Source organism: Haplochromis burtoni, unplaced genomic scaffold (assembly GCF_018398535.1).
Source record: "Haplochromis burtoni strain Fernald_Lab_line unplaced genomic scaffold, NCSU_Asbu1 Contig_126, whole genome shotgun sequence".
Taxonomy (NCBI): Eukaryota; Metazoa; Chordata; class Actinopteri; order Cichliformes; family Cichlidae; genus Haplochromis; species Haplochromis burtoni.
In genome coordinates, this window is record NW_024582487.1 from 872,704 (window position 1) to 889,711 (window position 17,008).

The window sequence follows — 17,008 nt, forward strand, 5'->3', positions numbered from 1 at the left end:
CAAAAGGAAAACACAGCGTCACAGAGTCATTGTTACACACACACACACACACACACACACACACACACACACACACACACAGATGCTATAAAGCAACGACGCGCTGAAGTCTCAGGGGAGATTTCCATATGCTCGCAGCGCTGAACCATGAAAACTACACTCGCGCTCACACCCTACAAACTAGTGATGAAAGTGATTCCTCCAAACGCTAATCATGACTAAAATAACTCGCTTGATCATCCTCTATCAAAGGCCACGGGACTCACCGACATGTGGACAGACTGACAGAATAAATGTAAGTTGACACCAACCCAGTTGTGTCAACAAAAAAGAAAAAAAAAACATACAAAAAAAGAGATGTAGACAGGTAGACATATGTGGGACATGGCTAACAACAGGGACTGTATTAAAATTAGAAAAATGAGTGAGACAGAAAAGAGGGTGAAGGCAGAATAAAGACATTAATACTGTTGGAGTCGCATGTGCCAAAGACTTATTAGCTGACCTTGTTCAAAGACTGTTTTCCAATAGTGTTCATGTTAGACAGTTTGAATTAGTGCTCCTGCTTCTGGTGACATTAAAATCGGACCTATTATTATTATTTATTCTTTGTCAGTACTGCTTTTGGCATTACTACAAGTATAATCTATTAATAAGCACTGGGGGAATGAATCCCTTCCACAGTGCTTAATAATCACCATCTTGTGTTCTTTTGTTTGCAACACATGGACAAGACGTTGAACGGGGTACTTCCTAGAAAGTGTCCCTTATTTATTTATTTTTTTGCATTCTTCAAATGTAATGGAAATGAGATGGAAATAAAGCACCGCTGGCTAAAACCGTCTTCAACAATAGTTTGTTTTCGAGGCTGAAAGACATCATCCTGACAACAGCTGGGCATGCTCTTTTGGTCTCTTATTTTTTTGCAGCGCCAACACAACACAAGCGTCCATCAAAAATTTAAACATTCATTGTTCTTGCATTCAAGTTTTTATTTGCTGCTGTTGGGCTCAAAAACAATTGAAACATGTCAGAAATAAATTTTCAGCTTCTAAGCTTTTGAGGGAAAAAGGCATTGGACGTGTTTGATTGACGGCTGAGTCAGAGGAGGCACAAAACTGAATGTGAACAAATTTTCAAAGACATGCCAAGCAGCCAAGCGTCAGCTCCGAAGTGTGAAAATGCACAAGACGCTGTGGACAATGTGTGTCTTTTACTGTGTATTTTGCTGTGGGTTGTTTTTTGTTGTTTTTTTAAATGTTTCTAGTTTTAGGATGACCACACGAGCACAGTGCAGTTCAATTTTATTTTTAAAACTTCATATTGTAAGGTAGGGACTCTAAAATAGCAGAGAGAAAACCCCAACAATCAGACAAGCCCCAATGATCAAGCGCTTTGTGACAGTAGGAAAGAAAAACTTCCTTTCAACAGGAAGAAACATCCAGCCGAACCAGGCTCAGGGAGGGCCGGCCATCTGCCGCGGCTGGTTGGGCGTGAAGAGAGGGAAACAAGACAAAAGACACACTGTGAGGATGATCGTTACTGCTCACCACGAGGCAACAGGAAAGAGGACCATACAGTTAGAAGTCCAACATATATGTGATGATGAAGGTTTAAGTAGAGGTTACAGGATAGCAAGAATATTCTAAATATGAATGATGAACCACATTTGTTGAATGAACAGGGAGAAAAAAAGGCCTGGTACATATATTGAGGAATACTGAGAGAATGGGAAGTAGGTTTGGTAAATCCAGACATCACTGCAGGGAAGGAAAGTGGGAAACTGGATGGGAAAGAAAGTCAGCAGGCATGTGGTAGATGGATGGAAAATGGCAGGGAGGAGTTAATGCGACTGACAGCTGACTCCCAGTCGGCATTGATGTGGGGAGGCTCTGACACATGTGGATTTACAAGCTGCTTCTCCCCACCTGCCGCTGAGGGGATTGTCAGCATGTTCATGCCTTTCCCACACATCCACCCTTCGTGCTCTGCTGTCAGCCATTAGGAATCACCAGGGCAGCGACAAGGACATGATCCCTCACAGGCTCCCCACCTGCCAACACTGCCAACTGTGTTCGAGAGAGCGCAGAGCCAAGACAGAAGCACCACTGTTGGGAATTACATATGGGTCTCAGCAGTTGTGGGTAAGTGGTTTTCTCAAACAGTATGGCGCCCCTTGCTGGGTGCCTGAAAAGAACATGATGATTTTTCCATATGGCAGCTTGGTGAGCTTAGTGACAGATGTCCATATTTGTGTTTCATAATACTTCACCAAAGACATAAATATGTCAACAACTAAATGATAAGGAATCCTAATACAATCATAAATCAAAACTAGCTCAAATACAAAGTCAACAATCTCTTAAATGGTTGACAACAGATTATGTGATGTTATTATGTTGTAGGTTAAAAGCACGATGACACATGCCTGCGAGAAGGTCATTTTTCACATGTGCAGGTATTCACTGTTACACCAAATGACAACACTCTGGGCCTAAATTCAACTACTGCCCTCGTCAATCTACCTAGCACACAAAGCAGCAACCAGGCAGCTCACGCTCGTGCTGGAGGGGATTTACATTCTTGCATGAAAATCTACTCAAGAGGCTGGATTCTCCTATCCGGTCGTTAAGTGATGTCGTGACGAATCCTACTTCCGGGCCTAAAGTAGTCTGCGTTTAATATGGCTTTTGTGTTGTTAACATGTTTAATGTTTTGTATTTTCTTCTATTTAATCTCAAAAAGCTCCTAAAACAGTCAGTGATCACTGTTGACCTCCCTTGGCTTTTATTACCGCTAATCATTTATTTAAGCTCAGTTTTTAAAACCTTAGGATGTAACTACAGCCCAGCCCATGCAGCAGTATATGAATGACTAACCTCGTATTGTGGATGGATTATCTCAGTTGTTCTCCTGGCTGAAGTTTGGTCCTTTTACAGCATCCTGCCATGCGATTACATTTGTTCCTGACCACCGAGAACACTCACGTTAACTTTTATCGAGTGGAAAAAAGTTAGCTTGTTTATATTATGCTAACATAGCTGTGTCGCTAGCAGTCACGTAGCACATCATTATATACCAGCTAGCCAAACTTCAGTAACCCTACAAACGTCACTGCTGTTTAGTTTTCTGTCTTCATTTATGTTGGAAGTGATAACAGAGCTGTACGTTTTAATTTGTTTCCAAAACCCCGCAGTCAGGACATGCTATATTGTATTTAGATAGAAGCTAGCGAGCTAACTCCTGCTAACTTCTAACTCCGTTAAATGTCATAAATTCCGTTTTCATGGATGCCTGGATGTTAAACTCAATTGTTACACCTGGTAGAGCAGAACGCTGATCATTTTATTAAAGATGAAAGACTTTAGACAGTTTTTCAACTCTCAGTAATGCCATAGTGATCGTTTGATATATGGACCTGCAGCGGAGTTTAGACCCAGACACGGCTAGTGACGTCAGACTTAACGACCGTATATATATAATCCTGGCAGTTTGGAGGGAAATCGAGGGAAAAACTGGCCCCTTTATAAATTATCATCTTTCAAAACAATGGCATGCAGATGACCTCCTTAATTAAAACCTTAAGTTTCACCATTCTTTTATAATACATTTGTTAGCAATTTAGAAAAGGAACTATGAACAGCGGATTTATTTTATGTGCACATTTGCATGTACTGACAGCTGTTACTGGGATATTGATCTTGAAGAAACACTGGAGGATTCTCAAGGACTTCCCGAGGGTTGATTGCTGATTGTACTAGTTGTTGTTGTTTAACTGTGTGCACTGACTTTTTGTACAGCATGCCTACAAGCTTTTCTACTCAACCACTACCTCTTCCCCCTATGTAAGTGCTTTCTACTGAACATTTACAGTCCTTATCAGATAGCAACTTGGGGTGAAGGATCCAACTACCACCCTTCCGATTAGTGGGTGACCTGCTCTACCTCTTGAAATGACAGTTTCAAGACAACAGGCTGTAAACTATTGTGGGTTGCAGCTTTACAACCCACTCTCATTAGCTTGTGTGCATATCTGATATCTGCTTTCTTTGGAGTTTTAGCTGCTCCTCTGCCTGCCCTTGGTTTTTCCATGTGTGCATATGGAAAGGCAAGTGGGTCCCAAACGAGCAAGTGAAAAAAACAGGCAAGAGAGTCAAAAGATGTTAAGAGGGAAAATATAAGTCCAGCAATAATTACCTCCTATATTTTTCTATAAGCAACACTTCGCAAAGTAGACACATTTATAAATATTTTATTAAAATTTCTTGTTAAAGACAAACTGAACGCACACAAAAAAATTATACTATTCATATTTATTTGAAAACAACAATCCATTTCTTCCACTTCTACTGCGATTCCTTGTTGCAACTGGGGTCATACATGATATTTGTATTAATTCCACAGAACACCATCACAAAAGTTACCCTTTTATATGTATGTTTACCTCTTTTTTTTGTCCTTTTTATGTATTGTTGTCATTTCTATACAATGACTTGTGCTTTGATATCTTCGAAAGAGAGAAAGAGTTTTTAAAGACATCATTGTCATCAGGATAAGTGTACATAACAGAGGATCGAAATAGAAAAAACATTGTAAGAAGAGGATATACTGGTCGAATACACACTGGTACAGAATACAGAGATACACACTCACATTGCAGCCTGCCCGACTCGGCCCGAAACTGTCAACAAGAGTAAAGAGTTGTTGTCCCAACCGCTCCCTTCTTCTCCTGATTTTAGGATTTTTAAGTATGCTGTTGTTGCCTTGCAACAAATACAATCCCTGCTGGTGAGCAGAGTTTTGGCTAAATATTGCTTAGCTACAAAAGGGATATCCAGGAGATGAAGAGGGACCACAGGCGGGCCAAAAAAGCAGTGCAGAAAGCCTTAAAATCACAACTGTTGTATGTATTCTTAATATTCTCAGACAGTTTAGGGTTAAGAGCGCAGAGCAGTTCTCCCCCTAACCACTTCTTTCAAAGTTCGCTGCAAAAGAAAAGGAAAGAAAAACCGATGAATACCGGGACGTCCACAGAAGAAATATAAGGTGCATTTGTCAGAAAGTTTGATGCATGTGTTTGCATGTGTGTCCCCCTCGAAATAAATCCATTCAGTAAGAGTTTCAGTGGGTTGATTGCCATTGCCCAAAAAATGTGCATCCATAACAAAAAATGTGTGTATGTGTGAGTTTAGGGGGAGATGACTGGGTATTTACATGGACTGGAATGTTTTTCCCGTTTACATATCTGGCATTCATTCAAGAATGTGGAGCTACCTTTGCCTCTGCCTGATGTTAATCTTGGTTGCAGATGGATGCATCGGTTGGGCGGGAGGAGTGCGGGGGTGTATGGAGAGAGGCGGGGCAGAGTTAAAACCAACATTTAAGCACAAAAAAAGAAGAAGAAAAAAAAGCCAAGGTGCAAGAAGGCATTCACTTAATGCTGAGCGCAAATCTGTGCCTTCTAAAAATCAAAAGAAAAACAAGACATAATACCACAAAAGTTAAGATAAAAAAGAGGAAAAATCACAAGCAGGGGGCAGGCAAAGAGCAGCAGAGAAAATGTACAAGCAGACTACCATAACCTTAATGTGAATGTCATTCTACATGTTAAGTGCAGATAGATAGATAGATAGATAGATAGATGATAGATAGATAGACAGACAGGTTGATAGATTCTATATACTATATGTATTAATATGCTGGGTAAATATTCTGGTAAATCTTCTATGTGTATATACCTCCAAGTAGAGGGGGCTCACTTAGACGTATATAAATAGGTCTAACATAAAAAGCCATATTACAGTGTGCATATCCTCGCCCTAATGTAAGCGATAGCAAAAAACCCATGCTTTACATAGAAAAAGGCATCCACGACATTTAAGAAAAAATGTACAATTTATGAAACATGGTAACAATAATAATAAATAGTATTATAGGATTGCTGCTGTACACAAAAAAGCAATTTTTTAAATTTCACTCATATAAAAATATGTTTTAGTGCAACCGTACGTAATAGTCATATCCATAACTTCACATCGTTTGTCGAGACTTTTAAGTTTAAGGTGTCCAAAAAAAAAGAGAGAGAGAAAGAAAAAACAGGGATGAAAGGGGGAGGAGGATGAGGGAGGGGGCTGCATTTATTACAAAGCTGATACGTGATAGTATTGTACTTTATTTACATTTACTTTCCTGCTTTGTTTGCTTATAAGAACATAAGCAAAACAAAAAGAGAGAGAGATAGAGAGATTAAAGAAAAGGCACACACGTAGCTGTCCGATGGTTTTTTGTTTTTCTTCGTCGTACCGTTTAACTAGAGTCCTTTGTTTTGTTTTTAGCAGATTTTGGTCGGGCTCACGTTGGTGGGAGTTACCGTACATGTGTATGCTCTTTAAAGTCTTTAAATAAGAAAGTCTCTGAGAGCAGGCCCCGTTTAAAACAGGCATGCTGTACACGAACATTAAGAGGTCCGTTTGAGTCTTTCATTTTTCTTTGTATGCATTGTTTTTATGTGTGTAAGAGAGAGAAAATGGGAGAAGAAATTGTGTGTAAAGTGTGCAAAAGTCAGTTTTTCTCTCTCCTGTTGCACTTCATCCCTTCCTATTATCCGAAAACAAACAAACAAAAAAAATGAGACATCCATCGTTTCTCCTCCTCCCCTTGGTCCTCCTCTGCAGCACTACGACACGTCTTTGCTTCTCTTTGTGCTTTCTGCCTCTCTGTCTCTCTCCATCTTGAGAAGTTTGGATGCCATTGGAGGCTGCAGGCTGTCAGATCCGGGGCTTGGAGGGTAAGGGGATGAGGAGGAAGAGGGCGAGTGAGGAGAGGCTGGGACTGATGAGTGGGGAGGCCTGAGTTCCAGGCTGCTAAAGTGCTGAATACCAGGACCTTGAGGAGGAGATGGTGATGGGTGGGGAGATGGCGAATGGTGTTGATGGGAGTCTGGGGACAAAGCTGAAGGAGAGGAAGAGGAGGAAGGCGCTCTGCTTCCGTCTTTCCCGTCATCCACTCTGCCTCCACCTCCTCCTCTCTCAGCAAACTCCTTGGAGTCAATGTAGAGGGAGGCGATGGCATTTGTGCACGTCTGGATTCCCTCTTCCTGCTCCTGCTCCTGCCTCACGCCTCCTCCTCCTTCCTTCTCCTGTGAGGAGCGGAGAGGTGATACTGAATCCCTCACTGTTTCTCCCACTACTGCTCCATGCCCGCCCCTCTCTGAAAAGGAGGTGAAATGTGCCTCGCTGGTGATGGAGTCCTCCGATATGCTCTTCTGCAATGACATCCGAGCAGCTTGCAAAGCCCCCTGCTGGGCCAGAGGGGTGTTAACGGACGCAGGAACAGAGTGTACAATCTGGATTCCACCGATGGGGATCATTGGGTAAGGCGAGCGCACCTGAAAGAGAAACGTTTAATTCACTCACGTGTTAAATGTCTGATCCCATTTATACTGAACTAAATACTCCACTGGAGCACTTATGCCACTGAAAACAGTCCTTGTTTACTCTGAAGTGAGTAACATTTATGCTCTTTTGCAGTTTTGGAGAAAAAAATCTTTAAAAGAAGAAGAAAAGTTGTTTGTAAATGACAAAAACCTGTTTTCTTAGATAAGTAGATCGATTGTTATCGTCTTCTTTAACCTTTATTTATCACATAACAAAACTCTACTTAATTAGCAGAAGTAGCATTATTACGTACAAACTTTTTGTATAAAATGGCTTTATAATTATGGGAATAATAATTTAACAATAGAGCACTTTTACAACATATGCTTTTTTTCTCAAATTAAGTCAAGTAATAAATGAAATATATAAAATATTACTTAACTAAGGACATGCAAAAGATGAAAATGTCTTAAACTTTCATTATTTCAAATCTCCAGCAGGGGGCGATTTTTCTGGTTGCAAACAAGAAAAAATTACCATGCATCTCACCGCAGGAAATACTTTCCTGGTGAGTTTATAGCCTCAGTAGCTAGTTTCATGTCTTTAATAGAACATGATGTTCATTTTGTAAGCGATCAAATGAACAATAAAGCATAGTATGATTAATGCGTGGCTACTTTGCTATCCACCTCTTGCTCGTGACAGCTGGCTTTGGAAAACCAAAAAATGCTAAAGGTTCAAGCTGAAGCTTTAAAACAGGACGGTGACATCATGGTGGTTAGGTCCATCTTTTACATACAGTTTTTGTGAAACAATCAAAATCTGTATTATACGAAAAAAAATAGAAAAGATACCTGTAGTTGAGAATGTAGGGGAAGGTGACTGAAGAGGACTTGGTGGGGTGGACTAGACTGGTTACCACGGCTACCCTGATCCACTGATGACGGTGAACCCGGATGCTCCTGGAAGAGAAGATGAAAATGAAAACATGCTGCTGGATATAATCACAAACTGCTGAGTTTACTTGAAAATTTCTTCTACATTTTGACAGGCAGCACATGCCCTCAACATAAACACACATGATTATTGGACAATTCTTCTTACAATAAACACACACAGGAGGTTTTTCAATGGAAATCCAAATCTTATGTAACAAAATAAACGAAAGAACCCTGATGAAATGCACGACGGTGCTGGACAACAGGTGTTGGTACGAGAACAAAGAAATCCAAAGAATGAAGGCTCTCTCAGATTTCTTGTGTATGAAAAATGGTTGTTAAAGCATTAATCAGTTATTTGAAGAGCAGTCAGTTATCCAAGCAGAGTCGCTCTCTGCTTCACGCTTTGTTTAAGTGGGACCAGCAGCAGGAGCTGGAGTTTGAAGTAGAGCTCTTAAGAAGAAAAACAGCCGCGCTATTAACCACACCAGCCAGCCAAGATCCCATTACCACCAAAACCCAGCAGCCCTATCTTCAATCATCCGTCTCTCCAACCCTCTCAGTCTATCTGACTCGCTCTTTATTCCCTCATCCTCTCTGAATGTTTCTTCTGTCTGCCAGACGGCTTCGTCTCTGTCAGGTTCTTTCTTTCTTGGCTCCCTCTTTCTGTCCTTTTCTTCTATATTCCTAAGTTGCGCTTCGGGTTTTTCACATCAAAACCACAGTCCGCATACTCAAAAGCGCTACCTCAACGGTAGACTTTAGAGAGGCAAATGTTTTTTAACAAAACCACAAACATGCATTTACTGAAAGTGAGGAGAAGTCCATTTCTGTGAACAAAACTGATCAAAATTTTCCTCCCAGACTAATAATTTTCATAAGCAAACTTACAGAGAAATCTGAGCCAAAGAACCTGTGAAACAAGCTAAGCTTCTAGTTATGAACATTTATTGTTAAAAAGAGAGAGAAGATATCTTCTGACATGAGCAGCAACAAGAACAGTAGAGAACTACTGTTGACAACTGAGAGGAAAAGGAGGTGGATTTGGGTTGCAAATTGGCTTGCAGCAACATTTCAGAATTTCACATCTCACATCAATGTTCATAACCTAGAGGTAATTTTTCATCAAAACTTACAGCATTACTCTCGAGATCTCGTTTGTTGTAATATAAATAAGTTAAATAAAGGATCCAGAATTTCAAAATATGTGCTAGAGATGCTCGTTCATGAATTCATCTGATATAATTGTTAACCCTGTTTCCAAAATATGCATTAGGTTCAAGCTCACAGTCTAACTATCAGACTGCTTATGTCCCTTTCCTGGCCAATTTCCCTCATGTGTCCATGTTATTCTTTAAAGTTAAACCATTGTCTGTCCCATGCACCAATCAGCGTCAGTGTGGAGCTAAAATATTTAAACATTGAAGCATAATCATGAACAAAATCTTACCGTCTCCATTTCTGTGCTGGCTGTGTGACGTCCCAGAGCGCTGAACTCTCCCTGACCCAGCGCACCAGTCTGATGACTCAGCCTCAGGCCCCGCGCCCCGCTCTGCTGGCTGGTGGTCACAAATACGGACAAATATCACATTATACCTTAATCAAGTGTAAAATGTGCATCTGTTTATCTGTTAATGATACTGAGTAGTTTTAAGTTGAACTGAGGTTTGCTGTTAAGCTATTTAAGTGAATCAGTTAGGGCTACTGGATTAAATGGAAAAGGTTCTTCTTCGGACCTGGAACTTGCTAAAACCATTAACCATTAAGTAACAAAGTGGCTGAAATCATTCAGAATTTGAGCTTACCTTTGGTGGTGAAGGTGTTGGTGAAGTCCTCTGCGAGGAGACACAGGCCGGATCATCCCCCTGTGGCGGCCTCGTGGTGAAAGGTCTCGCTTGTAATCTCTTCCCAATGGTGACGTGGGCCGAGACAAGGGAGAAAGCAGTGACAGGTGTCCCCTTCTTGGTGAAAGGTCTCGCCTGTATCCCCCTGCTGCTCCCAGGTCTCTCTTAGGGGAGATGTGACGCAGAGGAGAAATGTCCCGCCGGGGTGACAGGTGTCCTGCGCGGGGTGAGAGGTCACGACGTGGGGAGAGGTAACGGCGGGCTGAGGGTGAGGAGGATGGGGAAATGGGGGATGGGCAGCCAGAGTTGTCTAAACCGGGTGAGGAAAGTCGTGATGAGGGGGAGGAGAGATCTGGGGAGGGGACGGGAAGGTCTTCATCCATGGAGGAGGAGGAGGAGGGTGGAACCAGCAACCTGCTACCCTGCGACCGCTGCTGGCCTCTCTGGTACTCTGACTGACTGTGCTCCCGCCTGGCCAGGTCGGTAGGCGGAGCCTGCGGTGTGATCTGGATACTCGGCACGGTGGTGAAATAGCCAAACAGAGGCGGCCTGCTGCTGTTTCCCAGGAGGTCGGATGCTGAATGGTAAGAGAAGTGAGGAACAGGTTGGGAGGCGGCCACAGCTGTGACAGAAAGGGAGGGCAGGCCATAAGGCTGCGGGCTGGTGGAGCGCGAGCGAGTCTTTGGGGTGGAGTCACCATCATAGTCTTCTTCGTCGTCGTCTTCATCATCCACCTCATCACCATCTTCTTCACCACCCTCTGAGTCATCAGCGTCTGAAAACTGGTGATCTGCCATCTCGCCTCTGGAATTCTTCTCTGAAGACCTCTGGCCTTCATCTCCGACATCTTGAAGAAGAGGAGAAAGCAGCAAGAGAGAGAAGGAAAAAGAGGAAGTGGAAGAAGATGTGAAAAAATATTATAAGCAGGAGATGAAGAGTGAAAAACAGGTATGAAAAAGAGATAAGGAAAAATAATTGAAGGTGAAGTAGTAAGGCAAGAAGAAGAAGAATGGAAGGAAAGATAAGAGACAGAATACAGACACAGGGATAAGGACGAAAGGACAGGAAGAGGAAGAAAAAAGGGGAAAATGGACGAGAAACAACAACAATAATGTATAAAGGAGATGAGGGAGAAAAAGCAGAAGCAAAAAGAGTGGGAAGAAACATACAGAGGAAGCAGAGGAAGAAGAAAAGAAAGCAGAAGGAGTAGAAAGAAGGAAGGAGAGAAACAGGAAGAAGACAAAGAAAGGATAAAGTAAAAGGAACAGGAGGAGGAAACAATAAGGTAGAAGGAGACGAAAAGGACAATGAAGAACAGAAGAATGAGTGGAGAGAGAAATGGTTTGTATTAATAGGTGACAGAGTTTAGGTGTAAAACAAAACACCAATGAAATCTCATTCCCACCAGCTCAAAACAATAAAACACAATAAAAAGAAAGTTATTTAAACCCTCAACACTTTGGTTTTTCCCACAGGATGGACTACAGCCAAATGTTGGCAGGGTCTTATTGTATAGTAGCAGCAAAGTTACTGCTGGCAGGTAACCAACGCTTTAAAATGCAGCCAGACGATTGGCTGAAAAACGTTAATTCTGGGAATTAAAAAGTTTGTTTGCTTTTTGTGACTTTCAAAAGACTCCAAGTTGAAACAGAGGCATGTTTTTGTTGTTCAGAGCTTCTTATCTGTCCAGAGAGAGATCGAAAAATATGAAATTGATCTAAAAAAAAAAAAAAGAAAAAGAAAGAAATTCCATCAGCATTTTATTTTCCCCCCATATGCAGCACAAGGAAGAAGTAGTTAATAAATCGTATTTAAGCAACTATTTCAGCGGAAATCAGTTGCACTAACATTGGACTACTTTTCCAGTTAGTCTTATATACAACAGTTTCTCACAAACCACCAGTGTTTATGTCTCAGTGACTCACTCACTGGATTTCTGTAGCGCTCCCTTTCCCCAAAAACCCCCTGTGTATATGTGGGATCATATCCCAATTAAATGGCATGCCAAAACATAGTTACATTTAATTTGGTGGTCTACATGGTGGGGCGTTACCACCAGCTACCAGTCCCATTCTGGTTAAATATGATGGTAAGGGCTCAGTTCATCCGCTTTTACAAAAATTATGCAAAGAAAACCTACACTTTTTATTCGTAAAACATTTTTTCATAGAAATCTGAAGTGATTGGTTGAGAGATGCTCTCGCTGGTATGTCAGTCAGATATGACAATAAATGCTTTATACTTGATTTTTTATTTGTTGTTTATTTGGTTGCTTAAATAATTAGTTATTAGCTATAGAGAGGTATAGAGAATCAGTGGATCCATTACAAGAGCAAACTAGATACCAAGATGCTGTCCATTCAGATGTTTAAAGAACAAAGTGTAGCAAAGATCAGCTGAAAGTAATAACTGCGAATGGTGAAAACTCCGTAGATTATAAAAATAATCCCACTAATTTCCAGCTTCATTATCAAGTCATCAGGAGATTAACGGGAAATCGAGACCACAGCCCCGAGAGACAGCTGATGAATATTTCATGGAAAAATCATATTCATTCGTCAATATCAGCCTACGACAAGTTCGCCAGTAATAATTTTCAGATTATTTCCACATCAGCAGATTAATAGCACGGCGTATTCCTTGTGGCGTATCCTCATGAACCTCGTCACCGAGGTTGACTGGCTAATATTTGTTTCTTTTTCTAAGCTGTAGCTTTAAATTGTTCCTGGAGTATTTTAAGGCCATAAGAGGTGTTTTTAAAATATTTTTTTTAGTCAGCTTGTGTGTCAGGTGTGGTTGTTTGACATGGATGCTGGCTGTCAGGATAAGCTCTGCTTTCCATTACACTAATTGTCTCTGCACAGCTACACCGAGCCAAGAGCTCTGCAGGCTGCACTCAATAAGACAGCAGGATGTAGTCCAGCTCAAGAAGTGTGTGTGTGTGTGTATGTGTGTGAGTGTTTGTGTGTGTATGTGTAAATGCATGAGTGTGTTTGTCTCCTACCTCCTTCGTCTGCCTCAGTGTCCTCAACGGAAGACATGGAGACTCCCAACTCCAGACACTTTTTCATATGAGCCTTAGACTTCATGTGCTTCGTCAGGTTTCCTGCAAAATGCGCACACACAAGCACAAACACCATTTAATGACCCTTCGACTAGTCTTACTGGAAACCACAGCTTGTTGGGCTGCATCAACACAAGACTGTAAAAGAAAGGATGAAATGGAAATAGAAGCGGATGAAAGAGTGAGACCGCAAGATTGCAATTTACAAATAATATATAATTTATAACAAATTTAATTTAATAACAAAATTACTCAACCTGTCTGGACTCTGCTTCAGTTGGCAGAATGTATAGAATCCAAAGATACGCATACTTTACATATGAATTTGAAAATCTATCCCGTGGATAATGGCTTTTTATTAAAGATCACATATCGGGTAGTCAGCATCTTTAACCTCTGATATGATGGAGGTTCCTGCTGACCACAGCTACAGAAAAACAGCCTTTCTGCATGTTTTATTCATTCATTTAACCACTTAGTGCTGCCCCTTAAGAGTTTTCCTACTAAAAGTCTGCCGTAAAAAGCTGCTAACACCTGGAAAAATGTTTACAAGGTTTACTGTGATGGTCAAGGAGAAAGTTTAGAAGATATTTATGGAGATCTACAATATCCAGTGGTTACTGCAGTTATAAAATAAATCAAACCCCGGCCTTAATAAGTCACTGCATTACTTGCATACAGAGATAAACATAGTTCAGTCAGTAGCGCTGTAGTCAAAAGAAGATTCATTTCCTCTCCACTAACTTATATTCGACACTATAAATGCAAAAGAAGCAAAACCCGATCAGAGCAGACATCAGCGACAACAGATACGAAAAAGCACCTAGGGCGGAGGCGGGTTGCAAGGACGGTTGCAGTTGCACAGTGACTGTAGCCAGGCTTGCTCATAGCATGCTGCAAAACACAATATAAAAGAAGCCCTACCTTTCGTCTTGAATGCAAAGTTGCAGAACTTGCAGACGTAGGGTCGGATGTCGGTGTGCGTTCGGATGTGTTTCTTCAGCATGCTGGGCTTCTTGCAGCGGATGCCACACTCTTCGCAGATGTATTTCCCTCGTCCGCGACCGCGGACGTAGACGTAGTCCTCATTGGATTTATAGCTGGAGGAAAGAAACAGTGCAGCGATTAGGTTTTTTACATTTTTGCAAAACAGGCACTTTGTTAACACAATAGCAGAAACAATTGTTAACAATGAAGCCATGAAAGTGGGTTTTACTTGTAATATCATAATTTTGTCCTGCCACAGTTGTTATTTATGCTTATGTATACAGTATAAAGATAAATAATGTACTGCTATAATATAACTGCCAGACAGCCCTCTACGGTTGGCTGTGATTCAGTTCACTTCATCACAATTTATTTTTCCCAGCGGGACAATTAAAGGCTGGTGAAGCAGTAAACGGATACACACATACAGCACAATGCTAACACACACACAGAGGAAGACACCAATCCAGTTTTATATTAAAAAATATATGAAACGTGTATTCCAATCTTCATTGGACACCCCATATGGAAAAGATATATATAAATCTTATAAAGTTTGTATCTGTCTTGTGTGAAACTTGTATGAAAAGCATATAAGTGTGAAAACAGATATAAGATCCCTTGAAAAATTATATAATGAAACTTGTATGTTTTGGATACTTACTAAAACAATGTATGAAAGTAATGCGAAAGTGGCCACTTTCATGAGTTAATCACATATAAGTTTTTACTATTTCTTTTCCATATGGGACTATTCATGGTTATTGAAGATCTTTGTCCTTCACCACAAAGAGGTCAGAGGTCAAAGTCAGAGACACAGATGCTTGCTGACACAGAGGTTCTGGTTAAATAAGACTGAAATGAGGTTTCCTCTGCTCAGATGCATCATAGGGCTCAGAGGCTGCAGTAACCATTCATTCATGTTTAAATCCCATCACCCCTGCTGGGATGGTTCATATAGTGCTATATTTTACACCTTATCATATGTCACTCCGTGGAATTTTTAATTTCCATTTGCAGTCATTTCCAATTGCTTGCCTCAAAGCTGAGGTTAGTCCCATTCATTACCCAACCACTGCATGCCACCAATAACCCCTGGTGACACGATGGACACCAGAAGGACAATACACCCACACCCCTCAAAAAAATGCTCAGGAATGACTCAAGGCACTGATTTGGCCTGTACACTACCACAATCCCACAAGCTGAGCATTTGCTCGAATGATTCCAGTGAAAAACACAATCCACAGAGGTCCCAGTGACGTCTAACAGATCTGAAGGGTCAGAGGTGTTCTGGCAGCTTAGGGGCACCAACATATTGTCAGGTATTATCAGTTTTACTCTGAGGAATACACCAGGTGTTTGCCTGTGATGTTACATCTCTGATTGTTCATCTGTCTTTTGCACAATCTCAAGTCACACATTTGGCATAAACAAAGTCTTTTATTTTGAAAATAAATATCATTGCCACGCCTGTCTCTGCTCATCAGCTCTGCACATCTTGACGCAGCTTCTGTCAAAAATGGAGAGCGGAGAGCCGCTTCTGGGATGCTTTCGAAGCACGCTGTGAAGCAGCTGGTGGCGTATTCCACGGGGGTTATTGCCACAGCTGATCATCGTGTGTTTGTAGTAAGCTGCAACAGATTACTTTGTGTCTCACGATGATTACCATGATTAATGTAAGCAGAAAACAAGCCTGCTGTCTTTTATTATCCCTGTGAATTCTGTTGACCTGGTCGTAACCTCTATACAGATGCAACCTTTCTTTGTTTTAAGCTAAAACGGGAACCACTGGAGCGTTCCACTTCTGGCTTTGTTGTTCATCATCTTTTCTAAAAAAAAAAAGATAACCACATTCCTTCAGCCAGTCCCACTTATTCTTTTACAAGATTTCTTTTTTTTTTAAGCATCGCTGTCAGTCGTGATTTTCTATCCCACATGAGTGAAAGAGTGGACACTTGGCAGTGGGATCAGTGCATGTCTGCCTGAGTCTGTCAGTCATGGAGGGAAGTTACCACCAACCACCAGTCAAATTCTGGTAAATTCTGTCTGTTTTTGCTCTGCCGCAGAAGCATCGCATTTAGTTCAGTTTTTTTGTACTAAAGAAAAAAACGAATAAATCCTTGTGGAGGAGTAGCAAAAGCTGCTGGAGGATTGTATAGTTTCCTGTTGTGTCTGCAGTGGCTGGAGAAGTGGATAATGTGTAGTTCAGGGCCTCATGTGTTAAAGGAGGTCAAATATCAGGTACATCAAACAATCCATCTGCAGCAGCGAGGGGAAATTTGTCTTTCAACTGCACCGCGGCCTGGGAAATACCTCTGAGTGCTCGTCTGAGCCGAGACGTTTGCACAGCTGTGTCCAGTTACCAAAAATGAATTATGATGATTATTTCGTTTTATTCTATTTTATTCAGGGCACACGGTAAGATCATAAAAGCAGATTCACTTTCAAAACTACTGAAACGTTTGACTGACGGCGAAACGTAAAGCCAGTAAAAGATCTGGTTCTTCGGCCAAAATTTGCACTTAATGGATTTCTGTCATAGAGAAAGATTTCACCTCAGGTTTCTTTCTTTTTTTTAAGGTATAGTCTGTTTGTGTGAGTGTATGTGTGCATATGTTTGTCTTTCCTGTGCACTCTGTTTGTGTGCTTTCATCCACTTATTCCTCTTAAGTGTCCTTTGGGGACACCAGAGAATTACTTCACTGTCTGCTGCATTTAATAACTCCCCTCCCTGTATATATGTGTGTGTGTGTGTGTGTGTGTGTGTGTGTGTGTGTGTGTGTGTGTGTGTGTGTG

General features: G+C 41.2%; 1 protein-coding gene across 6 annotated transcripts in view; it reads right to left on the reverse strand.

Moving 5' to 3' along the window:
- Window positions 1–4,298: 4,298 nt before the first annotated feature.
- Window positions 4,299–17,008, reverse strand: part of hivep2a (HIVEP zinc finger 2a) — a 117,663-nt gene continuing 104,953 nt past the window's right edge. For all 6 annotated transcript variants that reach the window (XM_014336030.2, XM_005929891.2, XM_042224033.1 and 3 more), the window contains 6 exons: window positions 14,147–14,322; window positions 13,163–13,264; window positions 10,120–11,005; window positions 9,765–9,873; window positions 8,231–8,338; window positions 4,299–7,387 (listed from right to left, as the gene is read on the reverse strand). In XM_014336030.2, the coding sequence (XP_014191516.1) occupies window positions 6,677–7,387; window positions 8,231–8,338; window positions 9,765–9,873; window positions 10,120–11,005; window positions 13,163–13,264; window positions 14,147–14,322 (2,092 nt within the window). In that variant the 3' untranslated portion in view covers window positions 4,299–6,676. The remainder of the gene's footprint in view (window positions 7,388–8,230; window positions 8,339–9,764; window positions 9,874–10,119; window positions 11,006–13,162; window positions 13,265–14,146; window positions 14,323–17,008) is intronic.